At 45.9% G+C, this 21,188-nt stretch overlaps 1 protein-coding gene across 1 annotated transcript; it reads right to left on the bottom strand.

Annotated features, from left to right (window-relative positions):
• Positions 1-906: 906 nt before the first annotated feature.
• On the bottom strand, positions 907-18,137 carry LOC117430347 (sestrin-3-like). The gene is made up of 9 exons (XM_034050303.3): positions 17,978-18,137; positions 7,587-7,787; positions 6,913-7,095; positions 6,521-6,754; positions 5,990-6,104; positions 5,429-5,547; positions 4,996-5,177; positions 4,268-4,412; positions 907-3,891 (listed from the first exon to the last, which is right to left on the bottom strand). The coding sequence occupies exons 1-9, from the start codon at positions 18,041-18,043 to the stop codon at positions 3,802-3,804; spliced, it is 1,335 nt and encodes a 444-aa protein (XP_033906194.3). The 5' UTR covers positions 18,044-18,137; the 3' UTR covers positions 907-3,801.
• Between the last annotated feature and the right edge of the window lie 3,051 nt (positions 18,138-21,188).

The following is a 21,188-nucleotide window of genomic DNA, read 5'->3' as shown; positions in this document are numbered from 1 at the left end:
TTTACCCGAGATCAGTCTCCCAGGTGCAGGGCTGAGTGGCTGATTGTAGCAGTGACCCTCCCCTCCTCCTCCCTCTCTCACTTCGTCTCACTCCCTCTCCCTCCTCCGTCTCTCACTTCGCCTCGCTCCCTCTCCCTCCCTCCTCCTCCCTCTCTTGCTCCCTCCCTCTCCCTCCCTCCCTCCTCCTCCCTCTCCCTCCCTCTCATTCCCTCTCCCTCTCTCGCTCCCTCTCTCTCGCTCTCTCCCTCCTCCTCCCCCTCCCTCCTCTTGCTCCCTCCCTCTCCCTCTCTCGCTCCCTCCTCCTCCCTCTCTCTTGCTCCCTCTCTCTCGCTCCCTCTCCCTCTCTGCATCAGTAGTTCTGTTCCTCAGCCTCGCTCTGCAGTTTGTGTTTTTGTTGGCTTTGTCTCAGGGATGTGATGTTGTTGCACACGCTCTCTCTTACGTGGGGGGGTCTGGCTGCTCTCCCTCTAAATCTACATAACGAAACAAAGCAGGCAGCCCACAGCGGAGCTCAAGCAGCCCTGAAAACACACAGACGTGCTCTCAGGAACACGCGAGACACGCTCAACGGCAACAAATACAGCAGCTTAACAGCAACAGAAATGAAAGAACGTGCAGTCCAATGAATGGGTTCTGCGCTACAGGGGAGACCCCCCCGTCCCCCCGTCCCTCTTGTAAACAAGCTGACTGTGCTAACCTGGGCTTTCCTGGTATGTGTAAATCACTAAATCAAATAAAGCTATCTTTTTTCGTTTTACCAGTGTACTGCTAGGTTTGTATGAATCGGTTGATTTTTGATGCTTTCTCACCATTAGCTTACAAAGCTGTTCAGGGTGAGACACTGATAATATTCATAATAAAAGGAGACCGAAATAAAACAATAAAAACACACACACACACCAGAAATGGAACATGTCAAACATATTTATCTTTATAGAAAAAATAAGTCTCTTTCTTTTCCAAAAACAACTTTTTTTGTTTTTTTTCGTTTGTTTGTTTGTTTGCTCGGATTCAGTTTTTGTCCATACATTTACGTGGTAAATATTGAACTCAGAGGCTGTAGTCATGCACTGCTTCTCTGACTCTCAGTCCCGGCGCCTTCACAAACGAGGTGGGGGCAAAGTCAAAGTGTTCCGGGGGGCTGCTTTGTGTTGAAGTGGGACAGGCCGCTGAAGCTTGTCTTTATGGGAGGGGGACAGGACTTGTTCACTGTTGATAAAGGGGCGTGTCTATCCCCTCTGAGTCCTGGGTCCATGGAGCTTTGTTCTGTTTTCTGGGAAGGTGCTGGAGTGGGTCTGCATTGTGATGTCACCGGGACAGACCTCCCGATTGGCCAAAGAGTGAAGATCAGCCAGCCAACCAGAGGCCTCCAATCCAGTGAATTGAGGGAGTGCTGTTGAATCGTTCAGCACCAACGCTGTGTTGTGGTGCCGCGATAAATCGGTCAAATTCAGTTGAGTCCGAAGTGAAAGTCCACTGCTTTGAGTTTCAGCAGCACTGTGTGCTGTTCTTAATGAGATAATACTGCTGGGGTGCCATCCTGCCCTCTCCAGAGCTCAGGGAGCGAGCGGTGAGCACAGCGAGTGTACAGCACACAGAACCCGGGCCGTCCCGCTAGAGAGGCACTAGCACTGGGGCCTGACCGGCTTCTACTGATCCTCAAATGTCTTGGATCATTCAGACCGAAGATACATACAATACTTACATACATAACATAACATACATCTTTTTTTTTTGTTTTTTTAAACAACATGACCATAAAGGCCTTCCAAAGCTACTGCTTCTGAAATATTCAGGGTACAACACAGTAGATGGAATTTAGCAGCACAAAAAAAAAACAACAGAATTATAGAAAACTATATTTAATGACATGTGCATCGTACCTTGATCTCCCCCTCCCACTCTTCCTAAATGTTTCATTTAATGTTTGATTTTAATATGTCCAGCTCTTCTGTCCAAGGCTGTGTTCTGATGTTTGAACCTTTTACCTCCCAGTCCTCATGAAAGCCTCTCTGTGCACCTCACAATGACATCTTTCAGACCAATCAGCAAACTGAAGTTTCACATGTCTCGTTATCAGTTATCTATAGTACCTGTTCACTCCCATTGCAATCACAGCCCAACAGAAACGTCAAGCTCAACTGAAGCAGGACTTCTGAAGCACATACAAGGACGGCTTCAACTCCCTGGTGCACCACGAACGCACACAACAGAGCCAGGCCAGGGAGGAACCAAGACGCTCAGGGTTGTGCCGCAGTGGGAAGCCATTTATCGGAACACATCCCAGTCTAAATGAAAACTGCAGCCGAGCAACCAGACAGAACAGCTGGAACAACTGAATTGTGTAGGACTGACTGAGCACCCCTGTCCTAGCTGGCACGTATTCAGATTGGGGTTGTGATTGTACAATTTCTTTTGTTCTTTTTTTTTTTTTTTTACGAGGACAAAAATCAACTGTTTTGTTTTTTCAAAAGTGCTGTTTTTTTTAACATAGTGTTTTTCTTCTGTTTCTTTACATATATAAATAAAGTCCTCCTGTCCCCTTCATGTTATTTTTTATTTTTTTTTAACACCCTTCAGCGTTTTTTAAAACACCCTGAAATGTTTGTTGGTTTGTGTCTGTTGCTCGGTTTTGGGCGTGCATTTTCGTTTTCTGCACCTACCGTTACAATTGCAGCCAACAATATATTCTGATTAAAGACCTGAATGATCAGCCGGCTCTAAATGCTGAGCGAAGCCCCAGTGCGTTGAATTTTTTTTTTTTTTTAATTAAAAAAGGACAAAACACAGAGCTTCAGCTGCCCTTTAGACAACAAGAACAAAATATGAAAGTCAAACTCAAATTAAAAAAACTAAAAAAGAAAACTAAATACCAGTTCGTGCAGCCCGGTTTGACCCACACGCTTCAGTCCCAATGCTCGTTTTGCCTCACAGTCTAGATTATAATAATATTATTAATAACAATAACAATAACAACAATTGCACATTAACTGCCGCGGCACTGCATCCACGGCTAAAAACAAAAACAAATTAAGAAGTGTCGAGAAATAAAAAAGTATCAAGCGAAGAGAATTCAAAAAAAAAAAAAAGGCCCCTTCCACGATTCAAGTATGATCTGTGTCCAGTTGTGATGTGGAGACAGACCAGTCCTGCACACTCGCTCTCTCTCTCTCATCGTACTCTCCTGCACACTCGCTCTCTCTCTCTCATCGTACTCTCCTGCACACTCGCTCTCTCTCTCTCTCATCGTACTCTCCTGCACACTCGCTCTCTCTCTCTCTCATCGTACTCTCCTGCACACTCTCTCTCTCTCTCATCGTACTCTCCTGCACACTCACTCTCTCTCATCGTACTCTCCTGCACACTCTCTCTCTCTCTCATCGTACTCTCCTGCACACTCACTCTCTCTCATCGTACTCTCCTGCACACTCACTCTCTCTCATCGTACTCTCCTGCACACTCACTCTCTCTCATCGTACTCTCCTGCACACTCGCTCTCTCTCTCTCATCGTACTCTCCTGCACACTCGCTCTCTCTCTCATCGTACTCTCCTGCACACTCGCTCTCTCTCTCTCTCATCGTACTCTCCTGCACACTCGCTCTCTCTCTCATCGTACTCTCCTGCACACTCGCTCTCTCTCTCTCATCGTACTCTCCTGCACACTCGCTCTCTCTCTCATCGTACTCTCCTGCACACTCGCTCTCTCTCTCTCTCATCGTACTCTCCTGCACACTCGCTCTCTCTCTCATCGTACTCTCCTGCACACTCCCTCCCTCCCTCCCTCCCTCCCTCTCTCCAGTCTATGCAGTCATGTGCTGGGTTATTGCCCGAAGTGCATACAGAAGTTCCGCTTGCATCCTGGCCTCCATGATGAGCAGGTTCACATGGACCTGAGAGACAGAAAGAAAAGCAAAGGAAACAAGCATGTCAAGTCCAGTCAGGAAGGGTTAATCTTGTCTGAGAACACGTGAATAAATACTCTTACAAGTCCTGCATGCTGTGCAATCGTACTTGTAGTTTTAATGTGCTCTCTGGTAGCTGTGGGTTGAATACCCTGCAGTGATGTCTGTGTCTGTCTGTCTGCAGTGTAAATATAAACAGAGCTCGACAGACAGACAGAGGCAGCATGTTGGCCACAGAGCCTGAAGAAAGGGCTTGGGTTAGGGATAGTCACAGACTCCACGTAACCTACACCCTAATATGCAGCGACACAAGAACTTTTACATGACACGTGAAGCTCCCCCCTCCCCCCTCCTCCCTCCTCACCTTCTCAGCCTGCTTCAGCTGTTTCCAGCAGCAGTGGAGAAGCTGGGATTTGGTTTTCTCTGGGTGGCAGGTCACGGTCTTGATGTACAGCTTCAGACTCCTCTCCAGCAAGTGGTTCACCTCTCCGTAGTCATAGTCATCATAGCTGCACTCAGAACACAGGGGCAGCCCGGTCAGGACAGGCTGCCTGCACTCACACACTCACTGGGGTCTACACAGAGCCAAGGTTACGCAAATCAAACAGCTAGCAGTGACAGGAAAACCGAGTCGCTGCAGCGCTTTCCAGCAAACCCTTTCTGACATTCCTTCAGCCTGTACTCCCTCCCTAACCCCTCCACACCTTGACAATGTGTTTACTAGAACACCACGGATTAGCAGCGCTGCCAGGACAGTGCGTCTCCAGAAACGACCAACGCACTCAACACTGAATTAGAGGGCTGTGGACTTTACTCAAGTCAGTCCGGCTGACTACACTGGTCAAATACGTTATCCTGAAGTGAATTACCCTTATAAAAGCTTACCATTGTAAAAGCATAGCAAAGTGCAATAACTCACAGTGAACACATGGGAAAGCTAAGCATGGGAAAGAAATGTGAGGTATGGTAAAGCATATTAATAAACATGGTAAACTGTGGCAAAGCATAGTATAAGCATAGGAAACGCATGCAAAAATAAAGTGCTTGTGGTGTGCGGCTGCACCCTTCAGAGCGCAGTGCCGGCCAGGTTACCTGATGCCAAACATGCAGTGGATGTAGTTCCAGACGGCTCTCTTCAGGTCGGAGCCCTGCCCCTCTCCCAGGAGGCCGTTCTGCAGGCTGGTCACTGTACGGAAGCGCTCGTCCAGCAGGTGGCCGATGTCCGAGTAGAGCCGGTTCACCAGAGAGAAGCCGTGATCCTCCCAGGAGTAATCCTGCAAGAGAAACGAGAGCATGCGGTTACAGCAGGCAGGCAGCGTCCGGACTGTGTCCTAGTCTATGTGCAATACATGCGGGGTGGTGTTGCAATGCGCAGTGTACTGTGCGGTGTTATGTTATCAATGTGTTGTACTGCAATTTGTTCTGTTGCACTGTGCTGTGTTATGGTTTGCTGTATTGTGTTGTATTATTGTATGTTCTGCTGTGTTACAATGTGTTACAATGTGTTGTGTTGAAAGCCCCTCACCTGGACCCTGAACACCTGGAAGTGGTCCTCATTGCGCCGTGTGAACTCCTGGTATCTGAACTCGGGGTCCGACAGGAAGCAGGACAGGTCAGTGGGACGGGGCGGCTTCTCCTCCAGATCTGGGGGACGGGACGGGACGGCACTCAGAGGAGCGAACACCACAAGCACAGTCTGCAGACTCTGTGTTAGACTTACACTAACTAGGATACACACAGTATACCTGCCTATATCTCACATAAACACGCAGCACAGAAACACAGCAGGAGGGTTTGGTTTAAAGGTCGCTGAGGCAGCACCAGTGTGAAACACAATGGTTATGCAGCATTGATCCCAAAGGTCATTATGGATCTTTTGATTGAAGAACAGAATAAAGACAGTATAATAACCTTGAAGATCTGCTACTTTTCCATATAACAGATAGATCGATATGGGGTGCAATCGCCATGGACACTAATACAGCTCTGGCACTGATTCTGCACACTGGAAATGAAGCAATCAGTGCCTGTATGACATGCTTCCTGGTGTTAGGAGCACTGTCTCTGTCTCCAGGTCTGCCCCTACCTTCCTCCTGGTCCCCCTGCGCTGTGATCTTACGCTCCCCTCGTCGCTCCTTCTCTCCCTGCAGCCTCTGCATCCTGTCTCGCAGGGCTCCCGCCTCGCAGCTCGAGTCCAGGGACTGCAAACACACACACACACACACACACACACACACACACACACACACACACACACAGAGACACTGGCGTCAGAAAACAAAGGCCTCTGCTTCTTTCGAGTTTCAAACACAAACAAAGCCAGCAGAAAGCCCCGCTGTGCTCTCAAGACGTCGTTGTCAACACTGGCTGCAAACACACTCTTTGCTGCTCTTGTTGGGTGTAAACCTCCACTTGCATTTCCCAGTGTTGGCAAAACCAAAAACCTTGCTTTGCAGGTCAGCTAGTGCCAAATAACCCCTGCACTGCCAGACATCACTGTGTTACCAGACTGAGTTACCCAGCAAAACTGAATTCCAGTGTATGGTACTGCATGCTGCTCTCATCCACTGGAACAAACTGGACTGCAGTAAAAGCCCATGCGCTGTTGCGGACTCACCCTGCGGCGGTGGGAGCGCAGGTTCTCAGGGGTGCAGGCTGCGTTGCCGTTGGCCGTGTCGCAGAAGCAGTAGCTGCCGAGGTTGGGGTTCCCGGGGGTCCCTGGGACGGGGGGGTCCTGCTCTATCCCCACCCCAAACACGAAGCTGGCCAGAGCGTGGCAGTGAGCCAGTAACACCACTGCCTGGACCAGCTCTGCCATTGACCAGCACTGCTCCCCAATCTTCAAGAGGGACTAGAGAGAGAGAGAGAGAGAGAGAGAGCTTTACTGTACAGTGTACAGCACAGACACTGCTCCCTGGTCTTCCACAGAGGCTGTACAAGTCTGATCAGAGACATGGGGTTTGTTTAGTGAATTCAAAGTGACCCCATGTCATTGAACCCGGGTCCTACCTCAATGTGCTCCCGGGCGACGAGCCAAGGCCGGTGAGCCAGCACCTTGTTGATCTCGTGAAGGTTGCGCAGGCGCTGGGGGGCGGAGTCCAGGCCCTGGAGCCACGCGGGGTCGCCTCCCACTCGCAGGAACTGGGCGGAGTGCAGAGAGACTAGATACCGGCAGTGATGACGGGCTGCAGCCTGAAGAACAGACAGACACACAGCACAGCACATCAAGAACATGTATAATTACAATGATTATCATTACCCTGACCCTGACCCTGACCCTGACCCTGACCCTGACCCCCTGAACCCATGAAATCTACACTGTAGAAACTGGAGACAAACAGCACGGCACATCAAGAGCATGCATAATTACACTGACTATCATTACCCTGACCCTGACCCTGACCCTGACCCTGACCCTGACCCTGACCCTGACCGTGACCCTGAACCCCTGAACCCCTTACATCTACACTGTAGAAACTGGAGACAAACAGCACAGCACATCAAGAACATGCATAATTACACTGACTATCCCTCAGCCCAAACGGTTGACTAGTTTCTAGCATTCGTACTTCTGCTTTTATGAGAGGAATCTATTTGCATCCATGTGAAAAGCCCCTCGATCCAGTTCTAAGTACAGTGGTGGGGGTGCTCAGCCCCAGGAGCGGTGAGGGAGGGGGGCTCACCATGATGGCGATGTAGTGGCGGTAGTGGAAGGGCAGCGGCCCGTCCATGTGCAGGATGTAGTGCTGGGTGCGCAGGAAGCTATCCAGGTACTGCGGGTGGTAGCCCATCTGCTGGGTGACCGAGTCCAGGCGCCCCCTGCTGGCCAGAGCCTTCACGAACAGCAGCTGCGGGCGCTCCTTCTCCGAACTCACCTTTACCACCTGGGAGAAGAGACAGAGAGCCGCGTCAGAGAATACATGCTCCCCCAGGAAGCAACATTCAGGAAAATTGGTTCCACTTCCGAATATCTGTAACCCCTTACTGTTTTGTAACAAAGTGATTTTTCTTTGCATATAAGTCTATACCCATGCATTTTCATCGAAAACTTTAATTTTAAGACCACTTTCCTTAACCGAACCCTTAATTTATACCATCCACTGTTCTGACAGATCCAGTCTCACCTACAATGATACATGAGAACAGCCAGCAAACATAGCTCCCATTCACTAGCATTGCACATGCAGAATGTACATACAAACAGATAAATAACAAACATGCATGTGGGGGGGAACAAACAAGCGTTCGCTGGGGGCACACATATTCACAGAATATTTGTTTCTGGGGGCACACAAATTCAGGGGGACCCATATTAAAATTCCACCGGCAGAGCTTGGAAACAACGACACAAGAACAGCCTCAACAGGATGGGGATCTGGATGAAGAGGAGCTCAGAGAGAGAGGGAGAGAGAGCACAGTACAACACCCACAGGGAGAGATAAAGAAATGGAGAAGTAAAAGAGGGGCGGGGGAGAGACGAGAGCGGAGGAAGGAGAGAATGCGAGTGACAAGGAGAGCGCGGTGGGGGGGGGGTGCATGTGAGCGCAGAGTGAGGAAAGGAAAGAGGAGAAGGCCCAGAGAGAGAGTGTGGGACTGAGAGAGGAATGGGTTCCGATTCCTGAAGGAGGCGCTGGGACAGCTGCAGCTCCTTCTAGTCCTCAGAGTCAGCGTGTTCACGCTGGGGGCTCACAGGGGCTCCGGCTGCTATTGATCTCAACAGCACCACAACAAACAGGATCTGCGTCAGGAATAATAACCCTCCCGCGGTTCAAGAGGTGTGTTTATCCAGGGTACCGTTCTATTTAAAGCCCTGGCTGCAGCTTCTTAAAGAGGTGGCTCTATCGAGGCACAGGGAGGGGGGAGGGCAGGACTGTGAAAAACAAACACTGTACAACCAACAGCAGCTGTGCGTGTATCCAGGATATTAAACAATGTTAAATAATTAAATCATAAGATCTTGATTAAACTGAGTGAGTACACAGCATTTTGTAGTTAACAATATATCACCTTGTTTAAAATCCACACTGGGCTTTATTAATCTGACTGGCACTCAAAGCAAAGCCCTCAGAAGAGAAAGACTTGAAACTAAACACACCAACTAGTGAACAACTTCATGCAGTTCCAGCCATCAGCCACTGGGGGGACAGACTGGCACATTTTTTGCTAACTTATTCCAGCCATGTTTCTTTCATTTCCAGTATTTAAAGCACAGGTTAAACCCTATTCAGAATATGAAAGTTACTCAGTATCGATATGTTGTTAGGTGTCGATCAGCTCTGGTGTAATCACACGAGAAGGAAGGCGTCAGAAACAGCATGGAGAGAGCAATGTGGAGAGAGCAGTGAAGAGAGAGAGAGAGCAGTGGAGAGAGAGAGCAGTGAAGAGAGAGAGAGAGAGCAGTGTGGAGAGAGAGCAGTGAAGAGAGAGCAGTTGAGAGACAGCAGTGTGGAGAGAGCAGTGTGGAGACAGAAGGCAGGGAGCGACAGAGAGCCAAGGGAAGGACTCACTCTGCCAACCTCGACGGTCATTTTGTGAGAGAGCTTTCATTTTGTCTCTTGCAAACAGCTGCCCTAGCTTTTCAACACGTACGTGAACGAGACAGAGAGAAATCAAACACCGTAAAACAACCTTAATGACGTGCTTCAGTAACTGTTCTTTTATTTGAAGGATTTTCTTTCAGTACCATTCCTGGCGCTTGTACTTGTAAGCCTGACCACAGCAAGCACACCACAACATAAACCACATGCATCTCAGTGTAAACTTTGTACAGCCCTTTACCCACTTCTCTCTGCTTTCTAATTGGCAGTGCTTTCACAGTGCTTGCACTATGCTTTCCTACACTTTGCTGTTCTTTCAGCTCGGTATGGAAACACTCCTAATTACACACGTTTCTTTGTAGTGTTTATGAGTACCCACGAAGCACAGATTTTGCAATGAACTGTATTCTCTCTGAGAGTGAGGACTAAAGGAAATGCTCTTGTATCAAAGTGTTCTTATTCAATCCCGCCCTGAAGGGCATGCTTAACCATTAGGGCAAGGAGAGATGCCTCAGTCCTGGACATGTTGTGAAACATGCCTGGAGATGATCTCAGTACAGTGTATCTCCAGGCTACTTATTAAACCTGCTTAGATCATCATTGGGCTGGGTGTGAGCTGCTTCTATCTGGCTCGGGTTTATTGCAGTTCTGCACAGTAAAGCACAGGAGATGCACAGCCTCTTTCACATTGCAGCACTGCAGGGCTCAATGGAATTGAAATGAATTACAATCATTGCACTTGAACCTTGAACCTGCATACTTGTAGTTGATATATTTGATCAATTCCAGTTCAATTCCACGCCTATCCAAGCTTAACCCTTCGCAGTTCCAGCTTGTGTTTGACACACAGCGAACGTTACTCTCGTATTTTCAGCGACCCCATCTGTTTGACAAAGCTACAGTTATATTGCGTGTTTGCACCTGTGATTATTACTGCTGGGTTATGTTCCTTTAGCCTTTAATTGCAATTACTGCAGCATCACTGTAACTGTAATTGAACGAAAATCATTGGAATTGGAATTTCAGCCAACAACGCTGCTGGCATTGTAATTATATTTCTAAGTGTCTCCAGGTCTGTGTTCCAGTGATCCCACACCCCCAGCCAAGCTGCTTGCAACCCCCCTGCGTTTGTGCTCTGACCAGCCGATTACTTCAGCACACACTGTGCTCTTCACAGAGCGCACGCAGGGTTACACACAATGCCAGACTGCATCTCTCAGGACTGGAAGGTGCAGCACAGGCCCTGCACGCCAAACAGCTTTCTAAACACATTTTTGACTGAATGCGTTTACTGTTTACGTGGGACTACAACGCCTGTGTGTACCTGGACAGACAGACACAGTAGACAGATACACAGACAGACAGAAGGAACCCTCTTTAGATGGACAGTGTGATACACAGACAGACCGGCTGACACTGTAGACTGCAGGATCAGCTTCATGCAGAGCTGCAGAGGAGATGGTATTGGTGGGCAGGGCATTGACCCACTTCAGCGCTCTGTGAAAACACTGTGCATTCCAGCTGAGGAGCCAGGGAACATTTTTAGCCATTCGCACACATGACTGTCACTTAAATCTGCCTGCTGTCACGTCCTCATCATTCCACAATCCGGACGGACACTCGGGCCTGGAATTCTCACCCCATTCTAAAGAGGGACACAAATTATATATATATATACATATATATATATATATATATATATATATATATATACACATATATATATATATATATATATATATATATATATATATATATATATATATATATATATATATACACATATATATATATATATATATATATATATATATATATATATATATATATACACTGTATATATATATATATATATATATATATATTTTAATGGTATTTAATCACTTTGCATTTTAAATGCTACATTTTTATAGAGTAGTGTAAAGTGGTCCCTACCCTTCCACTGATTTATCATTGTGCAACATTATCCAGAGTGAAATACACGACTGACTTTACATGCGCTGACGTTACCTTCCTTATATACTTGGTATTACATTGGTATAATTGATGTATTACAGTACAGCTGAATAGAATGGAAAAATCTACCATTAAAACCAACCAAATACTTCCCGATAGCTTTTCTTTTGTGAATCAAGTGGTAACCCCACACTGGTTTGGATTGTTCTCCTAGCAGATTCACAGGCTCTGCACCAGTATGACCAGCTGGAACCTGGCACACAGTCCACTTACGTGCAGCCAAGCCAGTGCTGGAGATCAGCTGCCAGAAATAGTGCCAGGAAAGCTCAGCTCAGACATCAAATCTGTGTCTGTGAAACGCCAAGAGCTATGATTGTGTGGCAATCGCATGGACCTTCACTTGATCAGTCTTACAAGAGGGAATTCAAAAGAAGAAAAACAAGCTGCACGGCTCAGTGTGGAAAAGCAGTTCAGACCCCTGGACACCAGTCTGTGAATCCCAGGCAGGCAGGGGGTCACTGAGAGGTAGATACTGTAGATATCAAGAGAGATTTAGCACCATGCATCCCTGCCTAGCTCCTGGTGAATAAACTTCCTCCACGACCAACCGTGTAAAAATGTGAGCGCAGAAATAAAATGAAAGCTGCTGTGTGGCGCGGCAGAGTTAACCAGGAGGCTGCACTCGAGAGATGACTCAATCACTAGCGATGCTCTTTGAGATCTTGTGTGGGTGAAAACCACTATATAAATGCAAATGCCATCCTTCTGCCCCCACGCTGATCCTGCAGCTTGAGATCAGAGCATGACTAGGTCTGTGCATCAGTGTGCTGCCTGCAGCTGGAGCTCAGAGCATGACTAGGTCTGTGCATCAGTGTGCACAAACACAAACCACAATGCATGGCACAGTATCACCCAGCACAGCTATGCAGAGCATCTGAACTATGTGGATCATGCATTTGATTAAAATGCTTTATACAGATGTAACGCCTTTTATACTCTGCAAATAGTGTACACATCCCAATCATTAGACAGGTCCCACACATGAACTTGTATATACAGTTTCCATGAAATGGTGCTCACGTGGACCAGTAAAGAAGAAATGAAGACTACAACGCCCACGGCTGCCATTTCATTTCCAATTTCATTTCTATTCTAATTTGAGCGCATCAGTAAATGCATTCTACTGTTATCAATGTTTTAAATGTCTAGGTAAATGCAGCTGTACAGCTCAGACGAAACAGCACAGTGGTTTGAGGGTTTGCTGTACAGGCAGCGTGGTTTGGGTCCCAGCTGAGAACTGTAAGTGGTTGCAGAGTCTGGAAGGAAGCAGAGACAGGAAAGAGTGTGCGGGGTCTGTCTGGGTGGCAGTCGCTGCACAGCTCTGCCTGTCACCCCTGAGTCAGGGGCAGAGGGTTGGGTAAGTCTGTGCAGACACCAACCTCCCTCCCATGCCCCCTGCCTGCCAAAGAGACAAGCAGGCAGGCAACTGACTTCTGGGTGGCAGTTACTGTAACCTACACACAAACACACATTTTGGTTTCCGTAGAATTTCAGAGAATCTCTACAGAAAAAAATACAAAAAAAGAAAAAAAATATTGTCTTTCTTGAAACTAAACTTGAGCATTAAAAAAAAAACAGGATTTGTTATTTTTATAATAAAAGAAAAACAAAAATGACTTGTGATCACCATGCGTGCTTTTAGTTTACAGAAAATGTTTGCAAAGTGCTGGTAAAGAACAACAATTAAAGTCCTGACAAGTTCATTTAAAACTGATGTGCCTCCATTTTTTTTCATTCAAACCAGCAACTAGCATCATTGAAATCATCTGGTAGGCTGTATAGCTGTATTTGTGCTTTTGCATCACTCCCAGTTGAACGACTCAAAAACAAATTTCGCATTTTCAATGCACAAGACAAAACACACACTTACAAAAACAACAATGCAAAGTACTAGTAACATTAACAATAATAATAATAAAATCCCCGTTATATTGTAACCTGATATTTAGTTTAATTATCGATCACAGTCGTAACACCCGACAAACGAACCGCATATTCTTCTATTTACAGAACTACAGATGCGGCGCTCCGCAGAACTGGAAGCATGCTGATGACATCACCTCCGGCAGCTGAGAGGGGGCGTGGTCATCATCGCCCGGCCTGCGCTCTCACACAGTGGAAAAACACCGGCCACTCTATCCGCTTTTAAATACATATATATATATATATATATCCATTCACTGCCTGTCCCTTTTTATTTTTTTTCATGCTCTCTCGACAATAATGTGCATTTTTCTTTTGTGTCAATTGCCGATGACACGTAGCGCTGCTCGAAGCCTGTAATAATAAGGTAGAAACTGCTTCCACTGACTCAGAAGGGCTTGATTTCCAAGTCTTCCTTTGTTCGCTGTATGTGGTTAAAGTAACGACATTTTTTTATACTGTACAGTTCTGCGTTTGACATGATTACGACACATTAATTATACAGTGTGTCCGCGTCCCACCTTCACCATCCTATAAAAAGAACTACTAAACACCGAATTAAAGTGTTTTTTTTATTCTGTCTTACTTTAAACTCGCCCGCTACCCCAACCAAACAAGGAGTTTGCATACTAGAAACACGTTATATCTCTTCGTTAAGGTCCCCACAAATCGTTTGTACACTGCGGTAAACACCGCGCTATTTCGACCATTGTTTTTGTACGTCATGTTTTTGGGACATACCTAGTGCATTTTAAATCTTAACCAACGTCCAAAGAGACGTCTTGTTAGTGTTGCTGCATGGCAGAGTGTTTGAAGGTCATGTCGAGATCTTCTTCTTGTATTTGGGTTCTTCCCCAGCTCCCTTACTGTACCCAGTGCTGTTGTTCATCTGTGTTAATACAAAGCGCTCCACCAAGCCAAGGCAACGAGGGGCTGTGAATCTGTTAAAACCACAGCTTTCTACACACTCAGAATAGTCTCTATTGGGATTCTACAGAATAATCTCTATTGTGATTCTACAGAATTACCTCTATTGTGATTCTACAGAATTATCTCTATTGTGACTCTACAGAATTATCTCTATTGTAGTTCAGGGTAGCAGGATTCCTCAAAGAGGCACGTCCAGGCTTGTTTAGCCAACATTGCTGTCAGGGTTGGAGGAAGTTCACCACACAGCCAGCCCACTGCAGGGCAAGGAGTTCAGAGCCATCTGACTGTGGTGCACGGAATCAGGACTAGACTACAGCATGCTATAGTGACAGCGCTGGAGAGCGGACCATGGGAGAGTGCAGACTAGGGCTCATTAGTAGAGTTTCAGGGTAGTGACAGCGCTGGAGAACAGAGTGTGAACTCAAAACAGTTCTGTGAAAAATACCTCCCGAGTTTAAATAAATAATAAACAGAGCGATGCAAAGCCCACAGCGAGGCTAGCAGGGTCAGGGGGTTTGTAGGCATTGCAAACAAGACGAGAGGGTGAGGACTGCCAGTGCTCGTCACCCTAAACAAGCTTAACTTGAACAGGACCAGACAACGCAAGCTTTTATCCTCTGTGTGTCTGAGGCTCTTCCTATAACACTGCTGACACCTAGACCAGAGATAATCCAGGGCAAAACATAATGAGTTTACACTGAGAGTGGCATGATACAGGAACACCACACACACACACAGAGTGCACACACACACACACAGAGTGCACAAACACACACAGAGTGCACACACACACACGCAAACCAATCCCCTAGCATGTATTACCCTGATGAAGCACTGACCAGTGGAGGGCACTGTCAGCCTGCCTGACACTGTGTCAACAGAGATGTTATCAGGTGTACTGCAGTGTACGGTAAACGTAAAGTGAAATCATGGTCCGATAACTCACTTAGAAGGGTAGAACACTGTGCACTGGCACTACCCACTTATCCGCCTTTCACACCCCGTAACACACAAAGGGGATCTGGGCACAGACAGGGAGGCAGTCGCAATGCGCTCCTGGAACCCCAGTGCTCACACACATTCTAGAATGCTCGGGGCAGGAGCACAGCAGTTAGGTCTCGGGACTGGGACCCAGCACTGAGATAAATATATCAGAATCCAGTATTTCATTTTAATCTGCAAACCATTCATCCAGCCCCCCTTTTCTCCCTCCTCTTTTCCCCCCCTCTCTCAACGCAGACTAAGCTGCTGCCGTTCACTAACCCCCTTGTTTTCAAGCTTGTTATTTGTGCATCTCTTTCAGAGTGGCGAGGGAGGGGAGGGGAGGGGAGGGGGAGGGGAGAGGGAGGGGGGGCAGAGCTGGTCTAGTTTTAAAGCCAGATGAGTTTCCTTATCTTCTTGTTTTTGCACACCCACACCAGGCGCCCAGGCATTGGGTAAAGCAGCTTGACATTAAAAAGCAGAAACGGTTCTTCTGATGCAGGGGGTATTTGAGCTGATTTGATGCAGTTGCACATGTGGAAAGTATTTTTTTTTTTTTGTTCAAATGCTGCATGAACTGTCTGCCTTGGTGCTTGTCTGCGGGAATGCGCAGTTAGAGAGGGTGGCTGACTCTTTAGAAAGCACCCTGGAGAAATATAATTACTGAAGAAAAAAAAAGAGGAAGGAGGAGAAAACAAAGCAAAGAAAAAAATGAGAAAGAAAGAGAGAGAAAGAAAGGACAGAAAGAAAGAACCAAAGTTAGTTTTCTGTCTGTCATCTTCATTGTAGTTTTTGTCTGTTGAATTTGGGAGGGGCGGGGGTTAACTTCTGCACCAAGAAAAACAAAACAATAAATATATTTAACCCCTGACTGTTTAGCCCAGACCTGGACACTGCAACAGCTAATTGGACAGCAAGCCGAGGAAGGAGGGAATAAATAAAAGGGAAAATGAATGGGTAACAAAAATAGGAAGTGTGTTAAAGAATTGAGATTATAAAAAAGGGAATAAAAAAGACATACGACATTAAAAAATAACCTGTTCATGATGTATATATATATATACGGTTATATATATATTTTTAAGTGGGGAGAAAAAGCCTCTATTGTTCTCAGAATGTGAAAAAGCGCAGTAAACAAGGTCCCTGCCAGGAGCGCCCCCTCCCGCTCAACGAGGGAACTGCAGCAGAACAGGAGAAAAACAACTTTGATTGGCAGCACCCAGCATCCCAGCACAAAGGGACCGAGTTCAATACCACATTTAAAAGACCCACTGAACCCCAGAGCTTTCAGGTTCACAGATTAAATAAGACTGGAGTATGCGTGCCCCGCAACTGAGCTCCAACATTGCTAAAATACAAAATCGAGTATTTACTCGTAACCCCCCTCCTCTCAGACCATTAGCTTAAAACATAGACCTGCTACGAGAACGATCATATATCAATTAGTTTTATATCATACTTAAGTGACTTACATTAAAGTCTCGCAAAATGTTATGTACAGGGGATTAACTGGCCACTATATTATAATTTAGTAGTAGCTAAAGACTAGCATGAAAAGCAGTGAGAGAAAATTATAACCGAATATAGTGTACAGGGTTATGAATACACAGGACAGACAGGTTCGGGGTATGTTGGAATGTGCAATCCTATTACAAACATGCGACATCCAAAGAAAGGCCAATTCCTAACACACCATGATGTTGACAATGGTAGATTATTCAAAATGAACTAGACTGAGGCACTGACACGTTATTTCCAAGCTTAGATCATAACTACACTTTGATGAAGAATGAGAATAATGAATTAAACCATCTACCCTGAACATTCTTCAATTTTCAAAAAAAAAAAAAAAGTGGGGGCGGGGGGGGGGGGTAAACATCTTACTGCATCCTAAAAACAACCAATAACCTATCAATCACAGCCAAATACAATGGCATTTTCCTGTTTTCTGTAAACAGGCAGTTAACTATGCATTTGCTTTGGACGTTAAAATGAACTATTTTTTCCAATGCAGTATTTGTTTTCCAAGTCTAAATATCATCTTCCCAGATGAAAACATGAATATTTCATCCGCCTCTTAATAATTCGAGTCTGTTTTTATCATGCATTGAAAAGTTTTGAACGCGTTAAGACATTTATTTTTAAAAAATAAATAAATAATAAAAGACACAGAAACACAACGATTACATTGACACTTAACAGAAAACAAAGATCATTAAAACACAAAAGCCTGCATTTCTAGACGGTTCTTCAGGGATTCTGTTATGTCCGATGACATGTCAAAATCAATCACATTTGAATCGCACTAGGAAATCGGTATAATAAAGGCTCTGAAAGGATAAAACGGTCCAAAACATTCTACTAAAATATAGAAGAAAAAAGCACCTCCCATTCATTCATACAAATAAGCTACCACACGATCTCCCCCTCCATCCATAAAGCTTATAGGACCTGCGCTCAAAAGGCTGTATTTTTTTCACATGACGTTTCTAAATAACAAAAGACATTACTCTGAAAATTAAATGAAAAGTGATAGAAACACACATGAACGTCATTTGCTGCGGATCTAGCGAATGAATGAACAACTTTTATATTTGGAGAAGTTTCCTTTCATGTAAATAATGTTCTAAACTGCATTGAAGCGTTCTTAAAATAAAAGCAGCTGTATTTCAGAAATGCCTCGGTACCTGAGTCTGGAGTCGCTGGCACTGGTTTCCTAGAGGGAAGTCCATATTTTTTGCACAGATGATCATTTTCTTCTTGGTTAGTGCATTGATCCGGCTCCAGTCCTACTTGCTAACTAACAAAGACCCGACCGACGGTACAATCTACAAGTCCGGGCACAGAGAGAAAAAAAAAAAAAAAACAACCAGACTGACAGTTCTCAGCGGGGCTCAGCCAATCCCAGAACCCCGAGGGCGGGACTAAAGGAACGGCCTGTAGAGCGCCCAGGAGCCAATCAAAGTCCCGGATGAGTTTTTTTTTTTTTAGGGCTCTTGAGAAGACCAATGAGCGTCAGAGCGCTGTGGAAAATTACCTGCCAGTCTTGCCGTTCAGCCCCGCCCCACTGCAGCAGATGCTATTTCGTTTGAGCAGTAGGGGAGGGTGGCACGGTAATGTAACAGCTTTGATGAAAGAGGAAGAAGGGGGGGTGGCACGTAATGTAGAGGTAATTTATACGTGCCTCCGTGAGGGTTTTGTTTTCACGCGATGGGGGTGCATTTCCCCGGCGACAGAGAAGGCCTTGGACATTCTGTAGCACGTTATAGAAATCTTCAGTATCTGGAGCACAGTGTCTGTCTGTCTGGGTTGGCACCTGTCCCTGTTTGTGCAATATTGTTATTAATATCGTTTAATTGAGGTTCATTACACAGCCCCATGTAATCTGTAAACAAATAAACAGCAAAAGTAACAGGAAAAGTGAAGCAAACGGCTTCTTCAGAGCTCGAAACCCTGGGACAGTAGCCAGGGTGTCTGAATGCCCGTCTAGTTCTGTTCAAACCGGAGTGGAGAAGCCCCGAGGGGTAAGAGAGCTCCTGGCACTGGGGCGGACACGCTGAATGAGCGAGTGGATCAGCTTGTTGTGTGCACCAGTCAGTATGTCTCAGTGTGTGCAATCATGTATTCTTCATCAGAGGATCATCAATGAAATGAAATCTCCCCGATCAGGTGAACAACAGTTTTTTTTTTTTTTTTATTGAACTCCCATTTCCGTAAAAGGAACAAAAAAAAAAAAAACAGAGTTAACCAGAAGCTCCCAAGTTTTCTCATTTAAAAACCAGAGTTAATTAAAGACTGGAGTAAACGCTTGCTTTGACAGTATAGCCCTTTGATTGTTACCGTTAACGCTGGCTCACCCCCTTTGGTAAGAGATCGCCTTCTGCAGCTTGGTGGCCCTTGCTCATGTGAGTGTGAATCAGTGATGGGTTTTCACTTTCCTTTCCCCAGTGAACTCAGTGAATGCTCTTTGCAATGTCAGTCCTCACGGTATAGTTGCATGGAACTGATCTCAGAGTTTCATGCTCTGAAATACGTTGCTTGGTTGTGAGCTGTTTACGAGGCGGCCGGGAGGTTGACCACAGCCCTGCTGTGTCCGCCGGGCCAGCCCATGATCTGAACGCAGGGTCGCATGTGCAGAACTTCACTGCCGCTGGTCCAGCTCTTCTGAAACTCTTCCACTGAGTCACTCCTTCAGTGTGCTTGTGATTAAACATTCCAGCCTGATCTAACATCTCCTGCCAGACCGACCCCCTTGGAAATGAGACGAGGTCCCTCATCAGATCGCAAAAATGCAATCACGAAAGCCACAAAGAGCCCTGAGGTTGAGAAAGAGCATCATCGCAGCTTTGAAAAGCAGCAGCATCTTCAGCAGCATTACCGACTAGATGCATTACCACAGCAATACTGTCCTGAGCAAAAAGTGCTCCGTCTCCACTGAGGTATGAACACTAGAATGTGTTTTTAGGTGTTGCTGGTGGGATTGTCCATAGTCTAATCCCTTGTTAGATTAGAGGACCTCAATCCTGGACAATGGCAGGGAATCCATTGTCTAAAAACCTTTATCCAAGCAGCTCCCTCTGTCTTAGAATCAGATAGGTTTGCTGGTATGGACCGGTTATACATCCAAAAAGCAGCTCTGCCGTGATGTACAGAAACACTGAACCAGTACCACACACTGAGCACTCTGCAGGCCCAATACAAAAACAGCAGTCTGTGGAGCATATTGTGCAACGCACTGAATGCTGACAGGGTTCTTACAGAGCCAGCTCACTGTCTTGCATTAAAAGCAATCACAGATGCAAATCTATTAATAGTTTAGAATGCAAAACAGAAGGTGCTTGTTTTTCTTTTGTGCTGTTGATTTTTCTTCTATGGCTCTTTAGTTACATGAATACAGCTCTGGCCAAAAGTTTTGCATCGCCTAGAATTTTAGGATTGAGACATCATAAAAAAAAATTAAAAATTAACCAACGACAGAGAGGACTGCACTGAATAACTGCTGCACTGTCTGGAACTGCAGTTTAACATCTAAAACATACGCAAGGCTGCCTGTATTGTTGCACTTTTCCCCTGGCTATACTGTGCATTTACCAGTCCACCCTGGTTTTGCCATGTTTATTAATATGCTTTACCATACCTCGCTATTCTTTACAATACGTGCCTGTGCTTTACCGTGCTTTCACTGTGCTTTTACTCTGGTCATTTTTAATATTTCATTCCGCTGGGAATGGGACGTGGGATGAGGCTGGACGTCATTGCGCTTATTTTTCCCTTGTTGTTTGTTCAATGCTTTCATTATAAACCTGTTTAATACACTCTTTACTCTGCCAGTCACTACAAACGGCTGTTCAGCATGAAGCACTTGAGTCCCGCCCAGGGAGGGATTAGGCTTGGTTAATAGCAGAGGCCTCGCTGCCAGAACTCCAGTGAGCGTCACTCCGAGACGCTTCTCTCCCACGCAATGTGGTCCCTTTCCTGGCTCAAACACTTTGTATGGGCCGGAAAGCAATAACCCTTTTTTATTATTAAGTATTATTATTATTTTTTTTTTACAATTTTTCCTTGCTTAGTTAGTTGCCATTTATTTATAAACTCTGAACACTTATACAAGTTTGCCAGAGTAGATAATAAAAAAAGCATAGCAAAGTGTAATAAAGCACAGTGAAAAAGCATGGTAAAGGATATGCAAGCATGCTCACACAGCAGACCGGACTAGAGCGCACGCTCCCGATGCTCACACAGCAGACCGGACTAGAGCGCACGCTCCCGATGCTCACACAGCAGACCGGACTAGAGCGCACGCTCCCGATGCTCACACAGCAGACCGGACTAGAGCGCACGCTCCCGATGCTCACACAGCAGACCGGACTAGAGCGCACGCTCCCGATGCTCACACAG

The sequence above is a fragment of the Acipenser ruthenus genome, chromosome 26, assembly GCF_902713425.1.
Source record: "Acipenser ruthenus chromosome 26, fAciRut3.2 maternal haplotype, whole genome shotgun sequence".
Lineage (NCBI taxonomy): Eukaryota > Metazoa > Chordata > Actinopteri > Acipenseriformes > Acipenseridae > Acipenser > Acipenser ruthenus.
This window is presented reverse-complemented; position numbering and strand designations above follow the sequence as displayed.